General features: G+C 38.8%; 2 protein-coding genes across 2 annotated transcripts in view; one reads left to right on the top strand and one right to left on the bottom strand.

Annotated features, from left to right (window-relative positions):
* Nucleotides 1–599: 599 nt before the first annotated feature.
* The window catches only part of RAB23 (RAB23, member RAS oncogene family), a 41334-nt gene continuing 14750 nt past the window's right edge, over nucleotides 600–27183 (top strand). Inside the window, 8 exon segments of the mRNA XM_044002628.1 lie at nucleotides 600–826; nucleotides 7046–7207; nucleotides 13307–13526; nucleotides 16149–16158; nucleotides 16160–16204; nucleotides 16206–16246; nucleotides 26389–26434; nucleotides 26436–26545. Of these exon segments, the coding sequence (XP_043858563.1) occupies nucleotides 13372–13526; nucleotides 16149–16158; nucleotides 16160–16204; nucleotides 16206–16246; nucleotides 26389–26434; nucleotides 26436–26545 (407 nt within the window). The 5' untranslated portion in view covers nucleotides 600–826; nucleotides 7046–7207; nucleotides 13307–13371.
* Nucleotides 24866–25419, bottom strand: LOC122753465 (ORM1-like protein 2). The gene has a single exon (XM_044000857.1). It carries the CDS (start codon nucleotides 25417–25419, stop codon nucleotides 24961–24963), a length of 459 nt encoding a protein of 152 aa, XP_043856792.1. The 3' UTR covers nucleotides 24866–24960.

Raw genomic sequence — 27183 nt, 5'->3', positions numbered from 1 at the left:
TCTATCTCTACTCAGCCTTAACTATGCAATGGGCATTTATCTTTTATTTACATATCTTCACAAAAGAAACTCCGGCAAGTAAAAGCCAAAAATCAACAAACCCACACTTTAGCCCGAAGTATCCTGGCAACCAAGCAGACTGTTCAGTTTGTTTTGTTAGGGCGCCTCCCCCCCACCTCACCGCTTCCATTTCACTTTGTGTTTGTACATAGCCATAGTTTCCACTTTCCTCTTCGTTCCTTCCTTGGGTTGCTGCTGGTCAGAGCTCACTCTGTTTGGAAAGGTGTCTCCTTATGCTTTTCTCTAGAGAACAAGCTACTCCTCAGGCGACTTGGGCAAAGCCTGACTCAGCTGAACATTCTACTACCTTTCCAGCAGCCCTTCCTCGTTCTTTGCCAGTTTCCAGGTCTGGCTTTCTTTTTCCTCTCTCCACACCCCAACCCGGGAAAAGGAATCCTGGCTTCCCGAGTTCCTCCCCAACAACGCCTTAGGGGATATGGGGGGGCGGGGGGCGGGGGAGGGGGAGGGAAGGGAGGGAGAGTAGAGAATGAGCAACCTAGTTCTGAGCATGTGCGGACGATGTTTCGCGCATGCTCAGGAGTACGGGCAGGTTTGCTGATGGCGAGGAGTAGGTTCTCCCGCTCCTGCCGCCGCAGTAGGAGCAGCCCCTGAACATCACTGTTCACGTTCCTGGGGTAATAATAAAGTTATCGGTAAACATTTTTTTTAAAGTGAGCCAGCCGGTCTAGGCGGCTCCGTGAGGCGGCAGCGGCGGCGGTGATTGCGCCGCGACCGCGACTGAAAGGAGCTGGTCTCATTAGGGCGGGTGAGTCCGCAAGCTGATGGGCGGGCGGATGGGTGAGGGAGCTGGGGCGGCTCTTTTCTCCGTGGGGGCTGCTTCCTCCACTTGGGCCTCCTCCCTGACGGGCTTTCCCGCGTTCCCCGGGCTTGGCAGCTCTCCTGGGGCTCCAGGGAAGGGACCACCCTTGGGGGGAGGGAAGCCGAGGCGGCGGCGGTGACTACGACAGCCCAGCCCCCGCCCCCGAGGCCCCCCCAGGGCGCCGGGGCTGGAGGTCTGGCCCTAGGAGCTGGAGGCAGCCGCGGCCCCGCCCCCGAACCCCGCGCCCCGCGCTGCCTAGCAGCCGGACTCCTCGCGTCTTCAGTGCCTGCCGGGTCCCCCCTGCGGCGGCTCCCGGCATCCACTTAAAGTGCCCTCTGGGCGGGGGCCGCCAGCCGCGGATTTCGGTCCTACCCCCCCATCCCTCCCGCCCATCCCGGGTGTGTCACCCAGAAAGGAGCGGGCGCTCCTGGCGTCGTTACTGGGGAAAAGGTTCTCAAGCCCCGGCTGGTCTTTTGGGCTTTTCCCCCCTCCACTCCGGGCCCGCCCCCTGCTCTGCCCCGGCTCCTGCCTCTCCCTCGCTCCCTCCCTCCCTCGCTCCCTCCCTCCCTCCCTCCCTCCCTCGTTCGCTCTCCCAGGGCTCAGGAGCCTGGAGAATATGAATGAGGACCCCGAAGTAGGGTCTCCTTCGGGACCCTCGGTGTGAAAACTCCTACCCCCGCTGTCAGTGGCTGGAGCCCCCGGATGGCCTGTGACTGCAGTGCCATCTGGCCCTCGGGACTACCATTACTTTACAATGACGGGGGAACTGAGGATGAACAAAGATGAAATGTAACTACTTAGCAAAGTTTCATCGGAGCATGCATCTGTATCACTTAAGGACTGTGGCTTCTCTGTTTAATATAGCTCCCAACCATGTTCTGGTCAGTCGGTAAATGTGGCTGTGGGGGAGGTTTTTAAGATCAATCACTTCCACAAAACAGGCCAATGGTTTCATGAATGCCAACGTTTAATCCTTAGTATTTTGACACCTTCCCCAACTATAAATCAGTCTGTGTTCATAAGGACAACACCTGATTGTCGGGCAGCCTAGTCTCATGTTAAGTGTAGTGCTAAAAGTCAGACTACCTGTGACACCTCAGGTGGGTGATCTGGCTTCCTTTACTAATTTTTTTTTTAAAGATTTATTTTTTTTTATTTTTCGGTAAGGCAATTGGGGTTAAGTGACTTGCCCAGGGTCACACAGCTAGTAAGTGTTAAGTGTCTGAGGCCGGATTTGAACTCAGGTACTCCTGAATCCAGGGCCGGTGCTTTATCCACTGAGCCACCTAGCTGCCCCCTTCCTTTACTAATTTACTGGTCCATAAAATGGGATTGTCCTGAACTTTGTTACCGTGTGGAAAGAGCAATAAACTGGATTGTGTAAGTAATTGTCACTGTCGTCCTAGAAATTTTAAACCATGTTCAGTTGTTTTGACATACCATTTTATATACAGTGTTCAACACTGAAGACACAAATATTGTTACTCCATACAGGTAAGAAAATAGTTTTCCTAAAGCAGAGGTCTGACCATGAGTCTCTTACTCAGAATTCAGGGACTATTATCTGTAGTATCAGATGCTTTCTAGTTGTGTAAACCTGAGCAAGTCACTTAACTTCTGTTTCCCTCAGTTTTCTCAAGTGTATAATTGAGATAATACTAGCTCTTGCCTCTTAGAGTTGTTGTCAAGATCAAATGCGGTAATATTTGTAAAGAGCTTAGCACAGTGCTTGGCATGTAGCTGGCACTTGTTATGAATGAGGAAGGAAGTGGAATGGAAACAGGGAAGATGGCTTCGAAAGAAGGGAGAGATGCAACGAAGAAAAAAATTGAGGCAGGGAAGATGTAATGATCCAAGATGAGAGTGGTGGCAATGTGTGTGAGAGAGAGATTGTGGAGGTAGAGTCTGTAGACATAGCAGCAATTTAAATGTGGGAAGTAGGGGAGAGGAAGAGAAGGAAGATCTAAAGAGGACTTAGATTTCAAACCTGAGTAACATCTAAAAAAAAGTAAAGCATAGGAAAGAAGGCAGAATTTTTGAAAGGAAGTTGATAAGTTCAACTTAATTCACTTGGTTGATTTGCCAACATGAAATCCAGGTTAAGGGAGATATCCAGCAAGAAGTTAAAGATGTGGAACTGGAGTCCAGAAGACAGGTTGAAATTTGATATATGGCTTTAGGAATCATCTGAGAGATAATAATTGAATCCATGAGAGTACATGATACCACTAAGATGGACAAGATCTCTAGGACGGAGATCTAGGGGATACTTCTGTTCAGAGCAATGGGAAATGAATGAAGACCTAGCAAATGAGACTAAGGGCAATCATGTAGGAGGAGAACTGGAAGAGCAATTTTAGGGAAGCCCAGGGAAGAAAGAGTATCTATGAAGATGGGCTGATTGACACCCAGATGTTGCAGAGGGTTGAAGGAGAATGAAGATTGAGGAAAGGATGTGATTTTAGCAGTTGAGAACATAAGTAATCTTTGAAAGATTAATTTGTGTCAAGTGGTGGCATCAGAAATCCAGCTGGGGTGGGGTAGTGAGAAGTGAGTAGAGAAAGTCAAGTATAAAGGAAACTCTTTATAGGAGTTTGGTAGGAAAGTGTGTATAAGCACAGTTGCTTAAAGAGAGGATAGGGTCAAGTATCATCAGCTAAGCTCCCAGGAAAAAAAAATGGAAGGGGATAAAAAAAACCCAAGTAGAGAAGGATTGTGGCAATGAAATGCATGGAAAATGATGTGGAGAGATTTTGTGGTATAGAGAAGGGGAGGTGAGGAAGATTTTCTTTGTAACGTAGAAGATGAGGCCATCTGCTAAGAGACAGAGGGATCATGTTTATGCTCAGGCTTGAGACGTTTTTGGAACAGCCATTTTGGTTGGTATGACATAGAGTCCCATCAAGGAAGAAAGAAAGCAACAATGAGGACCCAGTTAACATAACATGAAATTTAGTGTACCTACTGTCCAAGGTTACTTGACTTCTTCCATTCATCTGTACAGGAGTAAAACTATTTAAAAGTGAAATGGTTCACCTCAGCATGTAACCGTTTCCTTCTCACAAAAGATCACTTGAAGCTATCAAAGCCCGGTGATATTTGAGAGTAGTTTCCTGTTCATTACTCTTTGGACTAACTGGCCTTTTAGGTCTATTCCTACTCTGAGATTCTGTAAAGTATACTTGTGACTGTGAAGGGAAGAAAAGAAAGCAAGAGGAGAGGTGATGAACTGAAATGTAAGGATAAAAAATAAGTTTAGGTATGAGTCAGAGGAACAATGGAAGGACAGGAGATAGTGATCATAGAGGAGAATTTTGTAGTTCAAAATATGGCGGGACAGTTTGGGATATTGGTGACATTCTCAACCCTGTTGTTATATAAGGTGAAGTGAAGATATAGGCCATGTGAATTAAAGAGGTTAATGAACTGGAAACCCAAGGAGTTCAAGGGATTATCAGGGTGTTTAGTGAAGCCCATAAATATGAGGGTAGAAGTGAAGGTGGAAAAGAATACTGTGAACTAGGTTCTGAAATACTTGAAAAAGGAGGAAGAACAACCTGGAAGAACCTGGGTTACAGCCACAAGGATCTGGGCCAAGTAGTTGAATAAAAAGAGCCTGAAATGAGAGACTGCTTAGTGATAAAAAGCAGAGGGAAGTTATGAAAGGGGGCAGTGAGGAACAAGGAATATTATTTCTCCTCTCCCTGGCCCTGGCTTAGTGTTTTTTTCTGCATGAAAGGAGCAAATAACATTGTAGAGGATGACCAGGGGAAAATTGTGAGACAAAAACCCCATTGAAGAGAAATCTGTTAAGGATGGGGTGGAGTTGGAGAGGAAGTAGTTTCCAGATGCTCGGTGGAAAAGAGAGGGCAGAGGACGATAGGGACTGGGAATGAGGTGGAGTAGAATTGGATGAGGTTGCAAGGGGTCACAGACTTAGAGCTAGAAAGGATCTTAGATATCATTTACTCCCACCTCTTCATTTTATAGATGATGAAATTGAGACTCAGAGGTGTTTTATCAAAGGCTTACACAGATATTAAGTAGGAAAGCCCAGATTCAACCCAGGACCTTTGACACCAGATTTAGTGTTCTTTTGAATAAGATCTTAGAAATTAAAATGTTGGATGGGTGCAGTGTGATAAAGCACCAGACCTGGATTCAGGAGTACCTGAGTTCAAATCCGGCCTCAAACACTTGACACTTACTAGCCGTGTGACCCTGGGCACCTCACTTAACCCCCATTGCCCTGCCCCCCCCCCAAAATAAAAAGAAATTAAAATGTTCCTAATATGTTCATTCAGTATGCGTGGGGATACAAAGACAAAAAATTATCCTTACCCTTAGGGAGCTTACCTTTGGGGGGGCATGGGGTGCTAGGAATAAAACGAAAGGTAAGTAGTGCTGAGGGTTTTAGTGCTAGAACAAAGATTAGTTAGTGCTAAAGATGGGAACGTTGACCATTGGGAGCATTCAAAGGACTTCCTGTTGGAGCTAGACACTGGGTTGAGCCTCGAAGCTAGGGATTTTAAGAGTGATAAGGGGGGGCAGCTAGGTGGCACAGTGGATTGAGCACTGGCCCTGGATTCAGGAGGAGAGTGATAAGGAAAGTAAATTCCATGCATGAAAAATAGATAGCCTTTGTGAATGCAAGGATATAGGAAATAGCATATCAAATTCTCGGAACTATAAATAGGCCAATTTATCTGAAACATAAAATGATGTTAAGGGATGCAATTTGAAATGCCTAGAAGGGTAGGTTGAAGCCAGATTGTGTAAGTCTTTAAATGTCAGGCTGAGAAATTTGTATCTTTGATGCCTGTGGATATTTGACAAATCCTCAGGCCTTTGTTTTAGGGAGGAGACATTGCAACGCTATTACAATATCTGCCAGGCACTGTGCTAAACCCTAGAGATATAAAGAAAAGTTTTTAAAAAAACCCCAACAACAAAAACCAGTTCCTGCTCTCAAGAAGCTCACAGTCTAATGCAGAAGACAGCATGTAAGCGATTATGTACAAATGAGATATACAAGATAAATTGATGGCAGTCTCAGAGGGAAGGCACTATGATTAAGTAGGACTGGGAAGGATGCCTTGCAGGTGAGACTTTAGCTAAGATTTGAAGAAAACTCAGAAAGCCAAGAGATGGAAATGAGGAGGAATCTTTCTTAGCAGTAGGAACAGTTGGCAAAAAATACAGTTAGAGATGGACTATCTTCTTTCTTTGAGAAACTGCAAGGAGTTCAGTGTCACTGAATCAATGGTGTGTAGAGGGGAGTATAGTGTGAGACTGGAAAGGTAGGAAAAGGCCAGGTTGAGAGGGGCATTAAAAGCCAAACAGGATTTTATCCTGCTCCTGGAGGTAATAGGGGAGCCACAAGAGTTTATTGAATAAGGGAATTCATATGGTCATACCTGCATTTTAGGAAAATCAGTTTGACAGTTAAGTGGGGGTTGGATTGGAATGAGAAGCGACTTGAGGCAAGGAGACCAAACCAGCAGGTCATTATAATAGTTCAGTCATAAGATGATAAGAGCCTGCACCAACATAGCTGGTGGCAGTGTCAGAGGAGAGAAGGGAGAATATTTTTGAGATTTGTTGTGAAGGTACGGAAAAAAGATAGAAATGACAAGTGCTGGTAATGTGAGGTGAGAGTAAGGAACATAGAATGACATCTAGGTTATGAGCCTGGGTGACTGAAAGGATGTCGGTACCCTCAGTAATGGGAAGTTTGGGAAAAAGGAGGTTTGAGGGGAAAGTTGAATTCATTTTCAATCTATTGAGTTTAAAATGTCCATAGGACATTCAGTTCAAGATGTCTAATAGGCAGAGTTACAAGATTGTAGGTTGGGACAGAGGTTAGGGGTAGGTAAATAGATCTGAGAATCATCTGCATAGAGATATTAGTTGAAATCATGGGAGCTGATGAGATTACCAAGTGAATATAGATAGTATAGAGTTGAAGAGGACTTGAATTAGGATAGTTCAGGATGACTGGAGAAAGGGGGCAGATGTGAAAGATGTTGAGTTAGAATTGAAGTTACTTGGCAATTTAATGTGTTGAAAGTTCCATGTTAAGTGTAAGTGCTCAACTTCTGTTAGACGTCTTTAAGCCTTAGTTTTCTGACCCAGTTGTTTGGCTTTTTTTCCCCTGTATTTCAGGCTTGGAGCAGTGATATTTCAGTTCAATTCAACAGACATTTATTAAGCACCAACTATTTGCAAGTCACTGTACTTGGTGTCGGGGAGACAAAGACAAACAATGAAACATTCCCTGTCCTCAAGGAGCCTTCATTCTACTGGGGGGATACAACATATACACAAGTAAGTAAATGCAAAATATATACAAAATAATCCAAAATAATTTCAAGAGCAATAGAGTTTCTGACTTGGGGCCGGGAGTCAGAAAAAGTATATGTAGAAAGTGGCCCTCAAACTGTGCTTTGAAAAAAAAACTAAGGTTTATAGGAGGTTGCAATAAAGAAGCAAGCAATCCCCAAGAATGGGGATCCCCATTTCAGTGGGAAAGCTTCTAATATGCATAAGTGCTTTAGAGGTTGTAAATCTGAAAGAAAGTTACTCTTTAGCATAATTTTTATGTTTAAAGACCTAAATTGAAACTAGACTTTAAAATATCTGTTATATTTTTTAAAATGAATTTTTATTTTGGTTTTCTTTTTTCTAAGGCATTAAGATTTAGTAGATGTGGGTTCAGGTCCTTTCTCTGGCACTTGCAGGCTGTGTTACTCTGAGCAAAGTCATATAACCTTTCAGTGCCCTAACACTACAAGTTTCAGAGAAGGGGCCTACCTGCTTTGGTAGAGGGAATTTCTTAATTTGGTTATTCCCTGTAGCAGTGAAATCATAGTCACAATCCCATGCCTATCTTTTTTGTTAAGTCTCATGAGAAAATTATTTTTGATTGTCATATGTATGGTAATATCATCTGAGATTTCTGAGAGGGAAGCTGAATATGGTTTTTAAAATATTAAGCTTCTTTGGGAAATGGAATTTCCAAGCCTTAAAAAGATATGATTGTACTATGCCTAGAAGTTTGTGTGATTATGGCATGTACCAGGGAGAGCTATGGATAAGAATGAAATTAAAATTGGTAGGAAAAAAAGCAGGTTGGGAGAACAGTACTGATGTGCCCTACTTTAAGAAAAAATTATTTGAAAACTTGAACTAGATAAATTAGACAGTAGTAATTAACTACCAAGTTTCTCTGGTGCATTTAAAATATCATTTGATTTGCAAAATATCTATGCCTACAACTCTTTAGGAATCTGTTTCCAAAAAATCAGACTTTACTAAAGCTCTGCTAGTGCCTTACTGCTACATGGGTTCATTGCTGTCTATTCTAGTAGAGTTAAAGTTCTGAACATTGATAGCATCATAGATGTTGAGCTAGAAAGGACATAGTCTCATCCTCTTCTATTACAGGTGAAGATACTGAGGTATAAAGAGTTAATGATTTACCAAGCTGGAAAACATTCAACGATAGGCTAGAAAGACTGCATGTCTTAACTAGAACAATCCTAGTTAAATCCCAAGAGGCTCCATGATTGCTTTGACCCTAGGTGAAAAAATTTTCAGAAACAACTCTCCCCCACCTCTATAGACCTGTTGAGTCGTAGAAAAGTTATGATCTGTGGATCTGTGTGGGTGTAATTTCATATCAGTGGGGAAAAAAATTCAAATCAGTGAAATTACTGATCTTCAGTATGGTGAACTGAACCACTTGAGGCATCCAACCTGTGTTTCTGCTACCCAAAACTTCAGCCACTTCATATATATTCATCAACTTTATTGAGAATTTGTAACAGGCCTTACAGGTACTGTGGAAAATATTTTTTAAATACTTGAAGTATTGGTAATTTTGTTTTTACATGAATTCCTTCCACTCACACAAATCACACCCTTCCAGTAACTTGGTACAGTTGGTCTTTGAGGGTTTTTATGGCTAAAAAATTCATTACCCTATGGCTGTTCTGATAATCAGTTTCTTCATCTAGGTTGTTCCAGGATGACTAGTAGACAGTCTTATCACCTGGGCTATTTTTGAAGCTTTTGCGGCTTGGTGTGAGGGGTGCCGGGATATGAGGTGTTCAGGAAGGACTAGCACCTCTGCTGTGAGGGCTTGCTGGGGGCTTTTCAGGGCTGCTCATTCACCTTTGGTGTCCACCTGCTGCTCAACTCTCATCTGTGTTTCCAAGAAACTGTAGTAGTGGCCACATCCTGGTAAACTGTCTTGACAGAGAGGCTAAACCAGGTTGAACGTAACTGTTGTGCCATAAACCACTCTGAGTTAGGGGAGTGCCTACCCCAAACATGTGAAGACTTTCCCTGGTGGTGTGGGCAGATGAGAACAATGTGTTCCAAGGGTAATGAAAGGCGCCTGAAGCAGGCACTATGGTCAGGCATTGAGGACATCAAAGTCAATTCACTGCATCCCAGACCGTTGACAGTAGTCCTGACTTTTTGTCTTGCCACTGGACTTCAGTGACTCAGGAAAAAAGAGTGAGGCTGATTTCTTTGTGAAGTTTAAATCCTGTTCATACATGAGTCAAAATATCACCACAATATCATCTGTCCTCTTCAGAAATGGTGGACAAACAACAAGAACAATAAAGCATGCTAGAGCTTGGCCTTTAGGATTACTTTTACTCCAGAAATAAACATTAGAGGAGGAGCTGGGCATCTATTAAGTTATGTACTAATTGCTGTTTTATTCTTATTCCAGTTGTTGTTGAGTTTTATATTATAGAATCTCCTTTCTGTCTGTATCTCCATAGAATATACATTTTATAAATTTATTTTCAAAACCTTTTTATCCACCATTACATGTCCATGACAACCTTTTGATTCTGTTAAACAAGCATTTATTAAATACTGTTTGAGGGGCAGCTAGGTGGCACAGTGGATAAAGCACCAGCCCTGGATTCAGGAGGACCTGAGTTCAAATCTAGCCTCAGACACTTGATACTTACTAGGTGTGTGACCCTGGGCAAGTCACTTAACCCTCATTGCCCTGCCACCCCCCCCCCAAAAAAAACCCCCAAAAACCCCAACTCTCTGGGTAAAAAAATATATATACTATTTGAATAAGGATGATATGCAAATTATTGATTTTATTTTTTACTTTTCTATTAGATAGCTCCCTTATTTGATCTTGTCATTGCCTCAAAGATACATATATGTATACCTACCTACCACCTACCTACCTACCTACCCACATACATACGTACATATCTTTTCCCATTCATAGCAATCTCTTAGAGGAAAAAAAAAAACCTGACTTAACCATTTGATTGTTCTAATCAAATGACTCCTTAATTTCTAAATCAGATAGCCTTTTTTCATACCTTAAGCTTTTTAACATTTATGTATCCTTTTATTCTCTCTCTCTTTTTTTTTTTTTAGTGAGGCAATTGGGATTAAGTGACTTGTCCAGGGTCACACAGCTAGTAAGTGTTAAGTGTCTGAGGCCGGATTTGAACTCAGGTACTCCTGACTCCAGGACCGGTGCTCTATCCACTTCGCCATCTAGCTGCCCCTCCTTTTATTCTCTTAATCAGCCCACATCCTCCTGTAGACTCTTGCTTCCTTGGGTTTTTCTAATACCATCTCCTGGTTTTCCTCCTACCTGTCTGACTGATCCTTAGCCATCTTTGCTGGTTCATCATTTGTTCCCTATCCATGATACTTGGTTATACCATAGGAAAATTTCCTGGGTCCTCTTCACTAACAGAGAAGATGTAAAGAGAGATCTTGTCAGCTGAGTCCACTTATCATCTCTTTGCAGATGACTCATCTACTCAAATCTCAAATTTAGCCCTCTCTTCTTTGGGGTTCAGTTCTGCATCATAAGCTCCTTGCTGGATATTTCTATCTGGTTATCACATGGTTTTTATACGAAATATGTACAAAATAGAGGCTGTTTTCTTTTTCCTCATTCCAACTCCTATTCTGAACTTCCATTTTCTTTTAAGGGCACTACTATCCTTCCAGTCACCCAGGTTTGCAATCCTTAAAGTCATCTTCAATTCCTTTTCCTTCAGCCCCCTATAATCTACTCAGTGCCAAGTCTTGTTGAGTCTACCTCTGCAACATCTCTTCATCTGTTCCCTCCTCTCCACATAAGTGGTAGTAACTTTAGTTCAGGCCTTCATTTCTCTCGCTTGGACTGTACCAGTCTCCAGATAGGTGTCCCTGCCTCCAGGATCTAACCCTAACCCTATCTCCCTTGTCCGATCTTTCATCCACACAGCTGCCAGAGTGAGAGTCCTAAAGCACAGGTTTGGCCATATCACTTTCCTTAGAACCCTGTTGCTTTTAGGATGAAATATAAACTCTTTTGATATTTAAAACCTCTGACAGTCTTTCTTTAACCTATCTTTCTATATTGATTTCATGTTACTCTATTTTGTACGTTTTGTATTCTAGCCAAACTGGGATGCTTGTTATTCCTTGAACTTGGCATCACACAAACTTACTCAACTGAAATCATGAGGCATTGTGAACTCTATTCTCTGTCTTCTATTATCTGTTATCTGCTGCTAAAGTTGCCTCACTTGTCATTTAGAGTTTTACGTATATGGGGAGTGTGTGTATGTATTTATATATCTACACATTGATATAGTGGACTTTCCCTTATGCCTTTTTAAAATCAAATTTTATTTTTCAAATATTTATTTTTCTTACATTTCCTCCCCCATTGAAAAAAAACAACAAAAAAAACCCCTCTTGTAAAAATATGCATAGTCAAGCAAAACACATTCCCATATTGGCCATGTCTAAAAATATATGTTTCATTCTGCACATTTAGTCCATCATCTTTCTGTGAGAAAGTTTATAATATGCTTCATCCTAGGTGCTCTGGAATTTTGGAATCACTGCATTGATTAAAGTTCTTAAGTGATTCATAATTGGGTTTAAAAAATTTTTTTTTCAATAATATAAAGTGTTCTCTTGGTTCTGCTCACTTCATACTGTATCAGTTCATACAAGTCTCAACTGTAATTATTTATTGGGGGGGGGTGTCAAGGCAGTGAGGGTTGAGTGACTTGCCCAGGGTCACACAGCTAGTTAAGTGTCAAGTGTCCGAGGTTGGATTTGAACTCAGGTCCTCCTGAATCCAAGGCCAGTGCTTTTATCCACTGCGCCAGCTAGCTGCCCCCAAATTGTAATTATTTTTTGTGGCATAATAGTGTAGTAGTAAAGCCAGGATGCTATATAAATTCTTCTGTCCCCTCTCTGTATATTTTATATATTCTTTCTCTATACTTTTGATGAAAACTATTCTCTTTTATTCATACATGGATACTATTTTGAGCATATATGAGGCTTTGGGTGTCTGGAAACATTTTAAAAGTTACTCATTTTTTAAATTATTATATGATGTGGGGAAAAATAATTATGCAGACTTTGCTTGGTGACTACATTATTGAAGTGGACTTTTGTTATATTACAGGCATTACTTGCCTCAAATAACTTTAGGACCTTAAGATGAAACAGTTTATTATACTGAATTAGCCAAGTGGAGGGAAAAGTGCTTTGAATTCATAATAGGAATAAGGGACTTGTTATCTGTTTTGTATCTTAATTACTTTTTTTTTTTTAATTTTTTTAGTGAGGCAATTGGGGTTAAGTGACTTGCCCAGGGTCACACAGCTAGTAAGTGGTAAGTGTCTGAGTCCAGATTTGAACTCAGGTACTCCTGACTCCAGGGCCGGTGCTCTATCCACTGCGCCACCTAGCTGCCCCTCTCCATTACTTTTTAAGTCTGGACATTCATTTTATGTAATGGTGAGTTTTATTGAATGGTTTTGTAATTTGGTAAAGTTTTTCCAGTTACTTGAATATTTGATTAGGGTAAAGGGAATTAAAGAGTCACTTTAACTTTGTAGAAAGACAAAGGAAACTAGAGAATTTAGATTTCTTCTTTTCCATGCCAATTATGCAAATAGTACAAAATCTGGTATACAGAGTGATCATTACTTGCTTGGCCCATAACTGGAGAAAGCACTTGGAGTGGATTATTCTTTGTAAAAAATTCTTTTCATTGAAACTAAATTAGCAAAGAACTATTATTAACAGCTAATCACCAGCAGTTGGATGTAATTTTATTTTCTAGGACCTTTCTTGGTAGTAATATTCATTCTAATGGAATTTCAGTAGAGTTGATTTTAGGATTTTCAAAAATTACTCTTATTTCCTGTTCTTGTTGCTAGTATCTCAAAATATAAAATAAGTATTAGATTTCATAGAAAAATTGAGTAGGCTCTACATTATGGTACTGCATGATAAAATCAAGTAATATTTTTGTGTCATTAAATCTTGATAAACAAATTGGAATTATTTTCCTTTGAACTTTTTAGTAGCTTTCTCTAATCTCATGATGAACATACTTTTTTATTACAGATTTGAGAGAAAAAACCTAAGTATCTGAAAATAGTGTTGATACAATAATTTATCTTCAACTCAGAATGTTGGAAGAGGATGTGGAAGTGGCCATCAAGGTGGTGGTTGTTGGGAATGGAGCTGTTGGGAAATCAAGTATGATTCAACGATATTGCAAAGGCATTTTTACAAAAGACTACAAGAAAACAATTGGAGTTGATTTTTTGGAGAGACAAATCCAGTATGTACTTGATTATTTTTTATATTGGTTTCAGATTATGATCTAAGTCTAGGAGATCTTCTAGGGATGTCCTTATGAAGAGGCATTATGAACTTGAAGTTGGAACATGTCTGAGTTGCAACCTCTGACCCTTAATAGCTATGTGGTCATGGTCAAATAGCAACACCTCTGGGCCTGAATTTCTTTTATCTATAAAATGGAGATAATATTTATGATACCTACCTTACGAGATAGTTGTAGAATAAAATGAGATAATTTATGTTGTGTTTTATAACTTTAAAGTACTGTGTAAATAGATCAATCATTACTGTAACACTAATTTCACAAACTTGTTCAGGGGCAAGTTTCCTATGGCACTGGTCTGAGTAATGGCACATGAGCTAATTGTTGATGCTGTACTATTTATAATCTGTATTTGCCTCTTTCTTTTCTATTCCTGTTACTTCTTTCTTTATTCTTTTTTCCCCTCTCTCACTTTCCTTCCTTTCCATCCTTTTTTTTTTCTTTTCCTCTACCAGCAGCACACTCACTGGTGACACTTGACTTACTCTAGTTAATTTTTGGCTCTCAGAAAAATGAATTTATAACTTGTATTAAGAAGTTTTATCTGCACCAACACAGGATGTCCTTTTGTTGGCAGAGAACACATTGATGTTAAGGATTTGGTAGCAGAAAACAGATTTGGAGAGGATTAAAGACTTGTTGGTAAGAGAATAGTTAATTTAATTGAGTCTTAGGAGGACAGGCTTATTCACAATTAAGAATTGAATTTAAAGAAAAGAGAAAATAGTACTTTTTATTCATCCTGCCTAGTTTTAAGTAGGGCAGCAAGGAAAGGGGTAGAAATCCCATGTGAATAAAGGAAACACTTTCCCTTTCTGGGTGTCCCCAAGGGCATATAGCAAGCAACTTGTTATAGCTAATCATATAGAAATCCAATCAACAGTTGAAGCCTGCTATGTATTAGGAACCATAGTAGGCAATAGATATGACAAGAAACAGTTCAAGTCTTCAGGTAGCATATAATCAAATAGAGTGACAGAATATGTATTATAATAATTTGTGTTGAAGGAAGGGTATGTTAAGTGTACAGGAGAGATCTAAACAAAGTTCTGTGGGAAGTTCAAGAAGGGAAAGGTCACTTCTAGCTGGGGAGATCAAAGAAAGCTTTATGGAAAAGAACAACACATTAATTGGGCCTTAAAGTAAGAGAAAAATAGGAGCAGAGATGTGGAAGGAGTATTTTCAGGCCTGGGCTTCTCCTGTACAAATATAGATGCTAAACAATGCAGTGTGAGATCACAGGGGATAACTAGTATTTCAGTTTGCTATGAAAGTAGACTGTGCAAAATGAGGGGCAGAGGATAGAAAGGATAGAAAGCTAAGTCAGAGCCAGAGTGTGGGAGGCCTTACATTCCAGACCATGGAATTTGTACTTTATCTTATAGGGAGTGAAGCAGGAGAGTGACAAGGAAAATGTGTGGTAGATGTATTGGAGAGGATTAGAAACTAGATGCAGAGGAATAATTAAGAAGCTGTTAACAGTGGTTTAGGCAAACTGAAATGAGAACTTCATTTAAGTTGGTGGCAGTGTGAAGTAGCAAAGAGATGAAGGATTTGAAAGAGGTTTTGCTGGTAGAGGTGGTAAGATGTGGCAATTCACAGCATGTAGGAAGTAAGGGAAGAATTAAAGAAGACTAAGGAAAAGGAAAATTTCTTTGCTATGGCTCTCTAGTTGGAAGGGAGGAATAAGGGGGAATGTTAAATGAAATAAAAATGAAAGATGTCAAGAATTTTTTAAGAAAAGAATTGTGGGAGGGGCAGCTAGGTGGTGCATTGGATAAAGCACTGGCCCTGAATTCAGGAGTACTTGAGTTCAAATCTGGCCTCAGACACTTGACACTTAACTAGCTGTGTGACCCTGGGTAAGTCACTTAACCCCCATTGCCCCGCCCCCCCCCCCCCCCCCGCCCCCCCGAATAAAAAGAATTCGGAATTTCAAGCTTTGGTAGGGTAGTGGTACCATGAACCCCTATAAATAAGCTAGGAGGGGAAAGGCAAGCTTGGGAGGGATGAGAGTAGGAAAGATGATGAGTCTGTTCTAGGCAAGGGCAAAGCAAAATAAAGGCAAGAAAGGGCAAGACTGTTATGAGAGACTTAATGTTAAAGCAGCACTGCCAAAAACCTTTCTAAAAGATAATTTATTTGTTATATATTTTTCTTCTTTTACTAATTTCTTTTTATAAAATGGATTAATTGGAAGCAAAAGATACATATTTGTTAAGACAAAGTTAGTATTAAAAGTGCTCAAGAGGGTGGCACAGTGGATAAAGCAGTGGCCTTGGATTCAGGGAAGGACCTGAGTTCAAATCCAGCCTCAGACACTTGACACTAGCTGTGTGACCCTGGGCAAGTCACTTAACCCTCATTGCCCTGCCCCCCCCCAAAAAAGTGCTCAAAACTTGAAATTGAACCTTGACAAGTCTAATTTTACTCTTTCTAAGTTGGCTGATGTTCAGGAAAAAACCAAGTAATGTTGCTAAGAATTTCAGTTTTTAAAAAACTGAAATGTTACTGAATTTTTTCCACTTAAAATTTGAATTAAAATGTCTTTTATTTCAGAGTTAATGATTGAAGATGTCAGGCTAATGTTATGGGATACAGCAGGTCAAGAAGAGTTTTGATGCAATAACAAAGGCTTACTACCGAGGTAAATTTTTGTTGTTGTTTTGTCTGGTTCTTGTAGATAAATAAGAAAATTCAGTTTTGTTGCCTAATGTTTCCTCTTTAAGAATAGTTATAATTTCAAAGTATTTTTAAAACCCAAGTTCCCAATTTTCTTTATACCTAGGTAGGTGACTAGTAGTAAAGTTATAGTAGAAATTATGAATACTGGTGAAGTAATTTTATCTAAATTTTGTAAATCATAGAAAAACTGTGAATTTTTATTCAAGAAGTCAGGGACTTGTTTTGTCCTTAAGTACTGCGTTCGTTCTTATTAAAAGTAATACCGGGGGCAGCTAGATGGCGCAGTGGATAGAGCACCGGCCCTGGAGTCAGGAGTACCTGAATTCAAATCCGGCCTCAGACACTTAACACTTACTAGCTGTGTGTACCCTGGGCAAGTCACTTACCCCAATTGCCCCGCAAAACAAAAAAACAAACAAAACAAAACAAAAAAAGTAATACCTAGGGGCAGCTAGGTGGCTCTGTGGATAGAGCCACAGCCCTGGAGTCAGGAGGACCTGAGTTCATATCCACCTCAGACACTTGGCACTTACTAGCTGTGTGACCCTGGGCAAGTCAACTTAACCCCAATTTCCTCAACAAAAAACAAACAACACAACAAAGTAATACCTAATTATAAAGTTGTGATCCACCTTTCTCCTCTGCCCTTGACAATATGGATCCCTTATAAGACCTAGTCTAGCTCTATTTAAGTGAGTCTTTTGATTGCAAGAAGTTTCTGTGCTGGCCTTACCAATAAGTCTTTAGTGAGTGCCTACTGTTTATTCGACATTATCCTAGGCATTGTGAATTATACAATAAAATGTTCCTTTCTGGTTGAAATGACTAGTATTCTTGATACAGCTGCAAAAAAAAAAAAGGAGAGAGAATATAACTAAGTATTAGATTATATAATATGGACTATAAATAATAAAGAAATTCAGAGGAGAGGAAGATAAATGAGGGTGAAAGGAACAATGACTCAAAGATTAGAGCTTGAAGAGTCAGGAACTAGTAATAAAAACCTCAGGTCTCTAAATGAGGGTAAAGTGAATGATAATTCCTGTAAAGATACCTCTTTTACTGTTAGAATTTTAAAATGTTATTTTCTTGGATTAGTATGACTCAACAACGACTGTATAATGTGTTTATAATAACATGGCACTAAACAAACTTTATTTAGCACATACTCAATATAGTGTTATGTAGCCTATTAACACTAAGTAAATTCTTCAGTCGATCTGTGATCTCATCTGTTTGGATACTGAGTCTTTCAGCTTTTCAGATTTCAACCTATAATTGTTCTCTTTTCCCACACAGCTCTTATTCATATCCTGTCAGCATACTAGAGGCAGACTTCTTGGTCTTTTAATAATGTGTGGGATCAGTGTACCATCAGATTGTCCTTATCCCAGCTATATGACTGACCCAACTCCTTTTCTGGGTAGACAGTTCTTGCCTTTCATCTCTTATATCACTCCTTGGTGGTGCAGACTTAAAGAATCTCAGAGTTGAAAGGTACCTTACTGGCCATCAAGTCCAAAACACCTATAAAATGAACCCTTGCTGTAACAAACCTGACAAATGTTTGTTCAGCCTCTGCTTGAAGACCCCAAGGGAGGGGAACCCTACCACCTCTTATGACTTGCTCCATTGCTTTTTTTTTCTCTTTTTCATGTTCTTATGTAATGAGGTATTCTATTATTCTGTAAATACCAATCTATCGCATCTCAGTGATCAGTTTTGTTGGTTTTATAATTGGGCAAAATTATTATGAATAATTTTCCTTATTTCCTCTTTATTGTGATTCTTTTTTTCATTTTTGATTCTGACAATTTTATTTCCTCTACTTTCTGGTCATATAGCTACTATTTTGTGTATTGTTGGGTTTTTTAGCTCTTAGTTTTATCAACTCATTGGAGGTTCTTGTTTGGTGTTTTAATTTATCTCTACTTGATTTCACCACTTCTATTTTTGTGTTTGGTTGGGTTTTTTGATTTGTTGCCTTTTAAAAATTCTATGTTCAATTTAATGACTTATTCTTTCTTTCTTTGATGAAAAGTATTTAGAGATATACATTTTCCCCTAAGGACTACTTTGGCTGCATGCTGAATGTTTGGTAGGTTGTCTCATCATTGTAATTTTCTTTGATGATGAAATTATCTGTTGTTTCTGATTTATTCTTTGGTCACTGATCCTTGAAAATGGTATTTAGTCTCTATTTAAATTTGAATCATTTTGTTCAAGTATCTTTTATTGATTGTGCTTTATTACATTGTGGTCATTAATGGGTGTATTTAATATTTCTACTTTTCATATTTATGAGGTTTTTGTGTTATAATGCATGATCAGTTTTGTAAATGTGCCATGCACACCTGAGAAATATATACTCTTTTTGATTCTTATTCAACAATTACCAGAGATCCACTCTGATCTAACTTTTTTCCATATAAATATTTTATTATTTCCAGTATATTTAGAGATAGTTTTCAACATTTTTTTTATAAGGATTTCTAGTTTCAAATTTTCTCCCTCCCTCCCCCCTCCCCAAGACAGCAAGTAATCTGATAAGGTTATATATGTACAATCACATTAAACATATTTCTGCATTAGTCTCATCTAACTTAATTTTCTTTATGTCTATACGGTTTTTGTTGTTTATATTTTTGTTAGATTTATCTAGTTTCTAAAAAGGGTATGATGAGGTCCCTGGCTATAGTTTTGCAGTCTTTTTCCCCCTGTAATTCAATAACTTTTTCTTCAGATATTTAGATGTCATACCATTTGGTACATATAAAGTATTGGTATTGTTTCATTATTATGGGTCTTTAAATTTAATATAGTTTCCTGGCTTATCTTTCAGCCCATGCCTGTTTTTAACTATTGCCTTGCTATCTTTGCTTTTTAGAATTCACCTGAAGTAAAATAAATCCTGCCCAAGTCCTTCTTTTAAATATTGTTTTTTAATATTTCAAGTATGTTTCGATTCTTCTTTCTATTCATCCTGCTACTTTCTTCTGTTTTACAGGTGATTTCATCCCATTCACATCATGGTTACATTGTTAATTGTGTTTTTTACTCCATCATATCCTCTTCCTCTTTTGTACTCTTTCATCACCCTCCTCTTTACCAAGAAAATGGTAAAATACTTATTCCATTCCTCTATCCTTGTTCTTATCATCTTATCCAGATTTCAGAAATTGGTTTTCATATTTTTTAATCTTTTAATTTCTCTTTTATGATGATCACTCTCCAGAGTTGAAGTTTGGAAGCTTGTGACTATTCCTTCTCTAATCAGCCTCTTCTTAAACCTCTTGTCTACTCTCCACATGTTTTTCTAAACCAAATTCTCCTTTGCCTAGCTCAGGTAAAAGTGGAGGTTCATTAGTTTCCTACTCCTCCATGTTTATACTTTTCTTGAGCACCCGTTATGAGATATTCTCCCTTCATTTCTTCCCTACTGTATTACTTTTTTCTTTCCTTTTTTCTTTCTTAAAACCAATAAGAAGAAACAAAACTAATCCCTCAGATACTGTTATTCTTTCTTCCTCTGTGGTCTGTGAAGATGGAGCCATTCTGAAAGGATACCTATCTTTTCTCTCTCTAACAGAATCAAAGCAGTTTCATTATCATTTTATCACTTCCTCTTGTTCACACTGTATTATCTTCGAAGTTCTTTTATTTTTTTCTATTTCTTCTTCTCTCCAGCCTCAGTTTCTGGATTGGGACTTTGTCCTAGAGCCAGGCTTTACCTCATTCTTATACTCTTGGATGGAGCAGGTAGGTTTTGTTTAGCCCTATCCCTTCTAAAGTCTAGATATTGATGTAGTTGCAGATGTTTTCACTCTTACTTGGCTCCATCTTTTATTTCATTGCCTGCCTTCTGCCTTTTCTTTTCCATCATCCCAATGCAAGTCAGTCTCTGTCTACTTTTTGTGCAATCCACAGTCGAGAAGTCACTTTATCCCTTGCTTTGGCCCTTGTCAGTCCTGATCTGAGGTCAGAGATTGTGATGATCTTCAACCTCATGGAAGGTTCTCCATTGTTATAATTTATTATTAAACTGGCCTTGTCTCCTTTTGTTACTGTTGAATGCTCTGAGACATGGCTCTGTCTTTTGCTGCTGCCCTGAGAGTACGGAGCTAAAGTCCTACAGGTTGGGCTGGCTTCAGGCCCATGTTTACCAAATTAAGTTGGCTTTAGACCTCTTTTTATAGGTCCCTGTTAAGAGCTCCAGCTAGCTTCAGACTTTTTTTTTTTTTAACCAGGACTTGCACTAGCTTCTGATTTCCACATTCTTCTTCTTCTCGAAGTACCTTCATGCTTCTAATTATCTATTATGAATTCCTGGACTGAGTGGTGGAGCTTACTGCTGTGTCCTTATTCTATCTAGTACCCCATTAGATCTGTGCTGTGTATGCGTGAGAGAGCTGGAGTCTTCTAGGAGCTTCCATGTTGCAATTCCATATTATGGGTTCAGACCAATTCACTAGTCTGTCAAAATCTATCTGAATCCTGAGTATCATCAGTTTGTTAGCTTTGTGATATCTTAAAATTTACTGAGCATGCTATCTATGGCTTTATTCAAGTCATGTATGAGTACATTAAACAGCACAGGAGCAGGTGTAGGGTGCTCCTTTAGAGACCTCCTAAGCAAGTGACATTTAACCATTAACAATTGTCTTTGAGTCCTGCCCTCTGATCTCCTCTGAATCCATTTAATTGTATCATTGGCTAATCCATATATTTCCATTTTGTCCACACAATAGTATGATATGCTTAGCAAAAGCTTGTCCTAACAATCTAGGCAAACTATTCACTGCATATCACCTACTAGTTTACTAATCATATCAAAAAAGAAAATTAAACTGGCATGGCCCATATCTTGATGAAGTTGTGCTGGCTCTTTGTAATCCCCATTTCTCTTTTTAAATGCTTGCCAACCATCTTTACTTTAATAATGGTTCATTACAGGACAAACAGGCACTTCCTACTCAGAGCATCTAGTTCTTCCTCTTCAGATAGAGTCTCAAATCTTTTTGTAAGCTCTAATTATATAGCTGTCTTTCCTGTATAGCACTCTCGTACACTGTCTCTCTGATCATTCTCAGATCCCTTCTTTGCTGTATTAAAGCCTCATTTCTCTTTACTTGAGAAACTCTTCATTCTCTCTGATAACCTGAAGGCATTCTGAGTCTCCAAGTCTTCTCCAGAAGATCATCTACACTTGGAATACAATAACAGTCACTTGACTATGGCAGAGAATATAATATTACACATTTGATTCAAGGCACTGCACACTTTTCCTCTTCTCCATGATAATCGAGATGTTTCAGGCTCTTTTTTAAAACTGCTTGTGGGTGTTTACACCTCAACTCTAAGGCTCTGGTTAAAACTTTTATAGCTAATTACTTGATTGCCTCCTCCAGCTTTTCTTTACTTAAGTCTCAATAACAATTCCACATGCACATCTACTTCCCTTTAGCCCTGTTATCTCGTTTACCAGTTTGTCCCACCTACCAATCTACTCTTACCAGTTTGTTTTATTCTTTCAATTTTCCATCTCTTTATTTACTGTGCCTTTCTATCTACCTTCTCCTGCTCAAATCTGCCTCTTCAAGTTCTACTCCTCTAGTCTATTTTGATTTGCCTTAATTTTCTTCCTCTGCTCCTTTTCCCATAACCTTCCATAGAAGCTAGAAATAGAATCAAAATTGGAATACTAATATTGCCAAGTAGTCCATTGATAGCTCTATACACCTACAGTTTTCTGTATTGTGTTTTCATTGACCTTCAATTTTAATTGCTTAGATTTTTTTATATTCTATGATTTTGTAGTCATATAGCATCTCCATAAGGGCAGCTTAGATGGCACAGTTGGATAGAGGCATGGGCTTGGAATCAGAAATACTCATGTTCATGAGTTCAAATCCAGCCTCAGACATTTATACAGTTTGTGTGATCTTGGGTAAGTCACTTAGCCCTGTTTGCCTCATTTTCTTCATCTGTAAAATGAGCTGGAGAAGGAATGGCAAGCCACTCCAGTGTCTTTGCCAAGAAAACTCCCAAAAAGGGGGCATGAAGAGTCAGATACAACTGAACAACAAAAAGCATCTCTGGAAGAATATTTATACTAAAAAAAAATGGGTTTCAGTTTTCATGTAGAAAGCCTGGTGTCATTGAAAGTATTGCATAGTTTTCTAATCCCAATCTAGACCATCATCTTCCTGTTCAGTTCTGGTCTCACCTTCATTGTATATCAAAACAACATGGAAAAAGCAAGCTATTCATATCCAACTCATATCAAGCTTAAACAAAAGTCATTCATTAGCTTGCTTTTCTGTGTGGATCAGTAGGCTCAGTTCTTTTGAGTCATAAAATCTTACTTAGGAGACTTTATAACGTTCTGGGGCTTGATGTAGTCAATAACAATACCATCTGTAAACAGGAGCATCTTCAGAGATGCTCCACCAACTTTAGGAAATCCCTTTCCATTTGTACTTTGTGGTCTGATACAGAATATCATTTGTGGAAGTCAACCTTTTCAGGAGTAATCTGTTCTTAGAAATGAATGTGATATATATAAAAAATAAAACAACTAACAGTTTAAGAAAAATAATCTACATATGTCATTGATGAAGAAAGTAGTTTTTCATAAAAACATTGATATCAAATTTACTATTATTTTCTCTATGAGTTCATGTGGAAGGGGGGACAAAGCTGTATAAATATCATTGTAGAGCATCAAATCCTCTTGTTTTCATTTTTACTTTATTTTATTTGTTGTTGTTGTTTTTTTGCCGGGGCAGTCGGGGTTAAGTGACTTGCCCAGGGTCACACAGCTAGTAAGTGCCAAGTGTCTGAGGCCGAATTTGAACTCAGGTTCTCCTGAAGCCAGGGCCAGTGCTCTATCTACTGTGCCACCTAGCTGCCCCCTTTACTTTATTTTAGAAAGAATATTATTGTTCTGCTATAATTTCTTTTCACAAGTGTGGTATACATTATTCTCCATCATCTTATACTCTTGTAAGTTATAGCAAATTAATTGTTTTAGGTGGGTGATAGAACCTTTAAGCCTATGAGGGACCTTGGTGATTATCAAAGCCAACTTCATTTTTTGATGAGATAAAAAGGAGATGAAGTAAGTGACATATCCTAAGACCAATTCAGCTAGTTATTTTCAGTAGACCATTCATAATTTCATTTTAAGGTAATCGTGAATTTAAATTCAAACAAACACCAGTTGCTTACTTTAAGGACAGATAATTAAACTTCATATAAGTAGTGTGGAGAAAAGAAAAAAAAATTATGTTCATAATTTTGGGGACCCAACAGAATTGGGATCAGAGACTTACTCCCAAATCAAGTTTTTCCCTTAGACTTCTTTCTAGATAACATTAAAACTAATTTTATTCTGACATTTGGGAAATCAAATCACCTTGTTGGGGCATAAGATGAATCTTTTGTTATTAAATTACATGTAGTTTGAGATTGTATTTTGGTGAGGTTCTAGAATTTAGTGTGGTTTTTTTTGAAGAGTTTATAATGCTGTGTAATATTTTAAACAGTATATAATTCATAATAGTAGGTAACATTTATATATTACTTTTAAGTTAGCAAAGTCCTCCCTCTGACATAGACTAGCTATGTAACCTTGAGCAAGGCACTTAGCCTTTCAGTGCCTGAACCAACTCTCTAAATTACAGAGAAAGTATTGATCTGCATTGGTAGAGGGAGGTATTCATAAAATTTCAGGTCCTCCTGTCCCTATCCTGTTTCTTGTTTTTGCGCATAGATATTTTTAACTAAATTATTAACTAAATTTAATTTAATTGCTTATTTGTTAGGGATTAGCATTTTGGGGGGCTTTTTGCAGGTATGTTTACTGTTTGCTGAACTTTAATAATTTTTTGTTTCTTTCTAGGTAACTAAAAGTACATGTCAGGAGAATCTAACAGGGTTTGGAATTCTCAAAAGTCATTTGTATTCTCTAAACTATATGGTCCTTTTAGGAAGATTGAAGAAGCCTACCTAGAGATTTTAATATTCGCTGAAATATTATCTTTCTACAGTCATGAAATGTGTTCATACCTCTGTGGAAACAGGAGGATGTTAGCTGACCTGTTGTGGACTAATGATTCCAAGAGATGATGTGCTAACACAATTTTTTTCTCCACATTATTTATATGAAGTTTAATTACAGTAACTGATAATGTATAAGCACAGCTTTGTCCTAAAAACAATTAAGCAAATTGGTTTGTTGAATTTAAATCATGGTTAGTCTTAAAATGAAATATCAATATATATATATATTTTTTTATGATAACACAATCAGAAACATTTATTTTAAATTTAAGATTAGGAAGAATGTAGTCTCTTCTTCCTTCCTCACCTCCCACAAAGTTCTGCTGACTACCCTGGATTTACATCTGAAAAACAGCTTCTATCACAAAGAAATATGTAGCAATGATATAGTTGGAAAAGAAAAACTATAGCACCAGACAGGAGAGTGGGCCCAGCCCCCATCCATCTTCTGATTCTAAGGAACCTGCCCTTACTTGTACCTCTACCCCAAATCATCTCCCTGGGGTTGGCAGAAAAGGTCAGTTGATCCTCAGGTCTTCAGTATCTAAAGGGAAGGAGGATAGGGCAGCCCTTTGTTCTTTGTCTTTCCCTAGCTTGCACTTGAGTGATCGTTGCCAGAATATTAGTACTTATTGATGCCAAACAGACGATCACCATGGAATTGGGGTAACTTAGGCAGTAGTACACTGAGTAGTGAAGCTGTGTTGATGATAAAGTGAGCAGCATCATATTTGGTGTAGAAGCTGGCCAGGAGGTAGAGCACAATGGGAGAAATACTGAGGAACTTTCTGGAGGAGGTGAACTGAAGCCCATAGTCCATCTGCTCCCAGTGTGTAAGGAGCCGGGCCTTGCCTTGGTTGGGGGTCTCAAAGGGTGTCCCCTTCACAGTGTGCAGAAAGACATACATAGCCAGGTTATGGATGACGTTGGTCAAGGTCCAGACAACTGGGATGCTGAAGAAGGGGATGCTGAGTAGAACCACGTGCAGGAACCCTACCAGGATGATGTAGGCTAGCCAGATGCCTCGGCTGTTCATCACCCTTGTGTTGGGGTTCACCTCACTGTGGGCCACCCCCCACATTCATCCTGATGCTCCAAGGGGCCACTCCCGCCAGCCGCAAGTTCGGACTTACTTTGCAAATATATCAATATATATTAACAGCCAAACTATATACTTATTTATGCTAATCTGTCATACAAGTATTTCTTCTGATTTTGTGATAATACTTTTTCTTTGCATAATTCCTCATCTTTCTTTGACAACCATGTCTACCCTCCACGTAGTAGGTAGGTAACAGTTTCACTGTTGAAGCTTCCACTTCTTCAAGCCCAATTCCTCTGTATTATCTATCCTTTTGCTCTCTATCCTTTTTGACTCTCCTAGTGAACACAAAGCCCCTCTTCCTGTAGCATATAAGCAGTCAGATTAAGTTTGGCGTAAGGAATAGGAAAGTTGGAAATGATTTGTAAAAAAAAAATGATTGATAGTGAGCTTTTCAACTCTTTTAATTGTCCATCTTATTGGAAATAGTAGCTTCTATTGTGAAACTCCCTTTTCTTTTCCCTGGAGGTAGATTGATTGGTTTCAGGTTGTTTTCTTTTCTTAAGTGGAGGAAGAGTGAGTTAAGTATGTACAAGTAAACATGATCTAGACTAATTAGTAATTTGAATATTTTTTCCATAATATAATTCTTGACATGAAATTCAGAACTTACTAGATTGGGGTGGGGAAGGAAACAACATCTTGAACTATTCTTTTAAAAAGTTTAAAAGTATGGGGCAGCTAGGTGCGCAGTGGATAGAGCACCCGGCCCTGGAGTCAGGAGACCTGAGTTCAAATCCAGCCTCAGACACTTTGACACTTTCTAGCTGTGTGACCCCTGGGCAAGTCACTTAACCCCAATTGTCTCATCAAAAAAAAAAAAAGTTAAAAGTATAATCCATTTCAAACATTTTAAATAAGCAAACTTAAGTACAAGTAAAATAAAATCCCCTTTTTCCATGAATGATTCATTAGTTTAATAACAGTTTCTGTTTTTGATATTTATAGGAGCCAAGCTTGTTTACTTGTGTTTTCTACTGTAGACAGGGAATCTTTTTGAAGCAATTTCCAGTTGGAGAGAGAAAGTAGTAACAGAAGTTGGAGATATCCCAACAGTACTTGTACAGAACAAGATTGACCTCTTGGATGATTCTTGTATAAAGAAGTAAGATGGCTATTTTTTCAGTTTTACAGAAGTTAAGCATTAATTAAATTGGTATTACTTGGCTTATAAAACTTTAGGAAAGCTGCTTTAAAGGAATTGTTTGCATAGAAATGTTAATTCTGAATTAAAATGGGGGGGCAATATTAAGTATATTTTAAGAGATCTTTGCCATTCAAGATTTACATCTGTTTTTTTAATCCTTTTTACAGAGATTCAAATATAGTAGCTCACATTTATATGCAATTTTAGTTTTTATTCAGTAAACATTTATTAAGCACCTACTACGTGCAGGGATTGTGCTAAACACTGGGAATACAAATACGTAAAATATAGTCCCCTGCCCCAACAAGGAGCTTACAGTCTAATGGAGGAAGGTAACATACCAAAGGAAGCTATAAAAGGAGTGGGGAGAGATCACTAGGGGTACCCAACACAAGGGCATGTTGTTCTGTGGTGTCAAAACCAAGCTGAGCAGCTGATGGGAAATGAAGTTCCCAGGAAGGTTGTGAGCCCTCAGTAGAGAAGGCTTTACATCATACTTAAAGGTTTGCCAAGCACCCTATTTGCCAGTAGACAAGGATAATATAGTTAATATCCTTAGGTTGAAGACATTTTTAAAAATGTATTGATATCTTTTG

Source organism: Dromiciops gliroides, chromosome 4 (genome assembly GCF_019393635.1).
Source record: "Dromiciops gliroides isolate mDroGli1 chromosome 4, mDroGli1.pri, whole genome shotgun sequence".
Classification (NCBI taxonomy): Eukaryota; Metazoa; Chordata; class Mammalia; order Microbiotheria; family Microbiotheriidae; genus Dromiciops; species Dromiciops gliroides.
The sequence above is the reverse complement of the archived record's forward strand: the minus strand, read 5'-3'. Positions and strand labels throughout refer to the sequence as shown.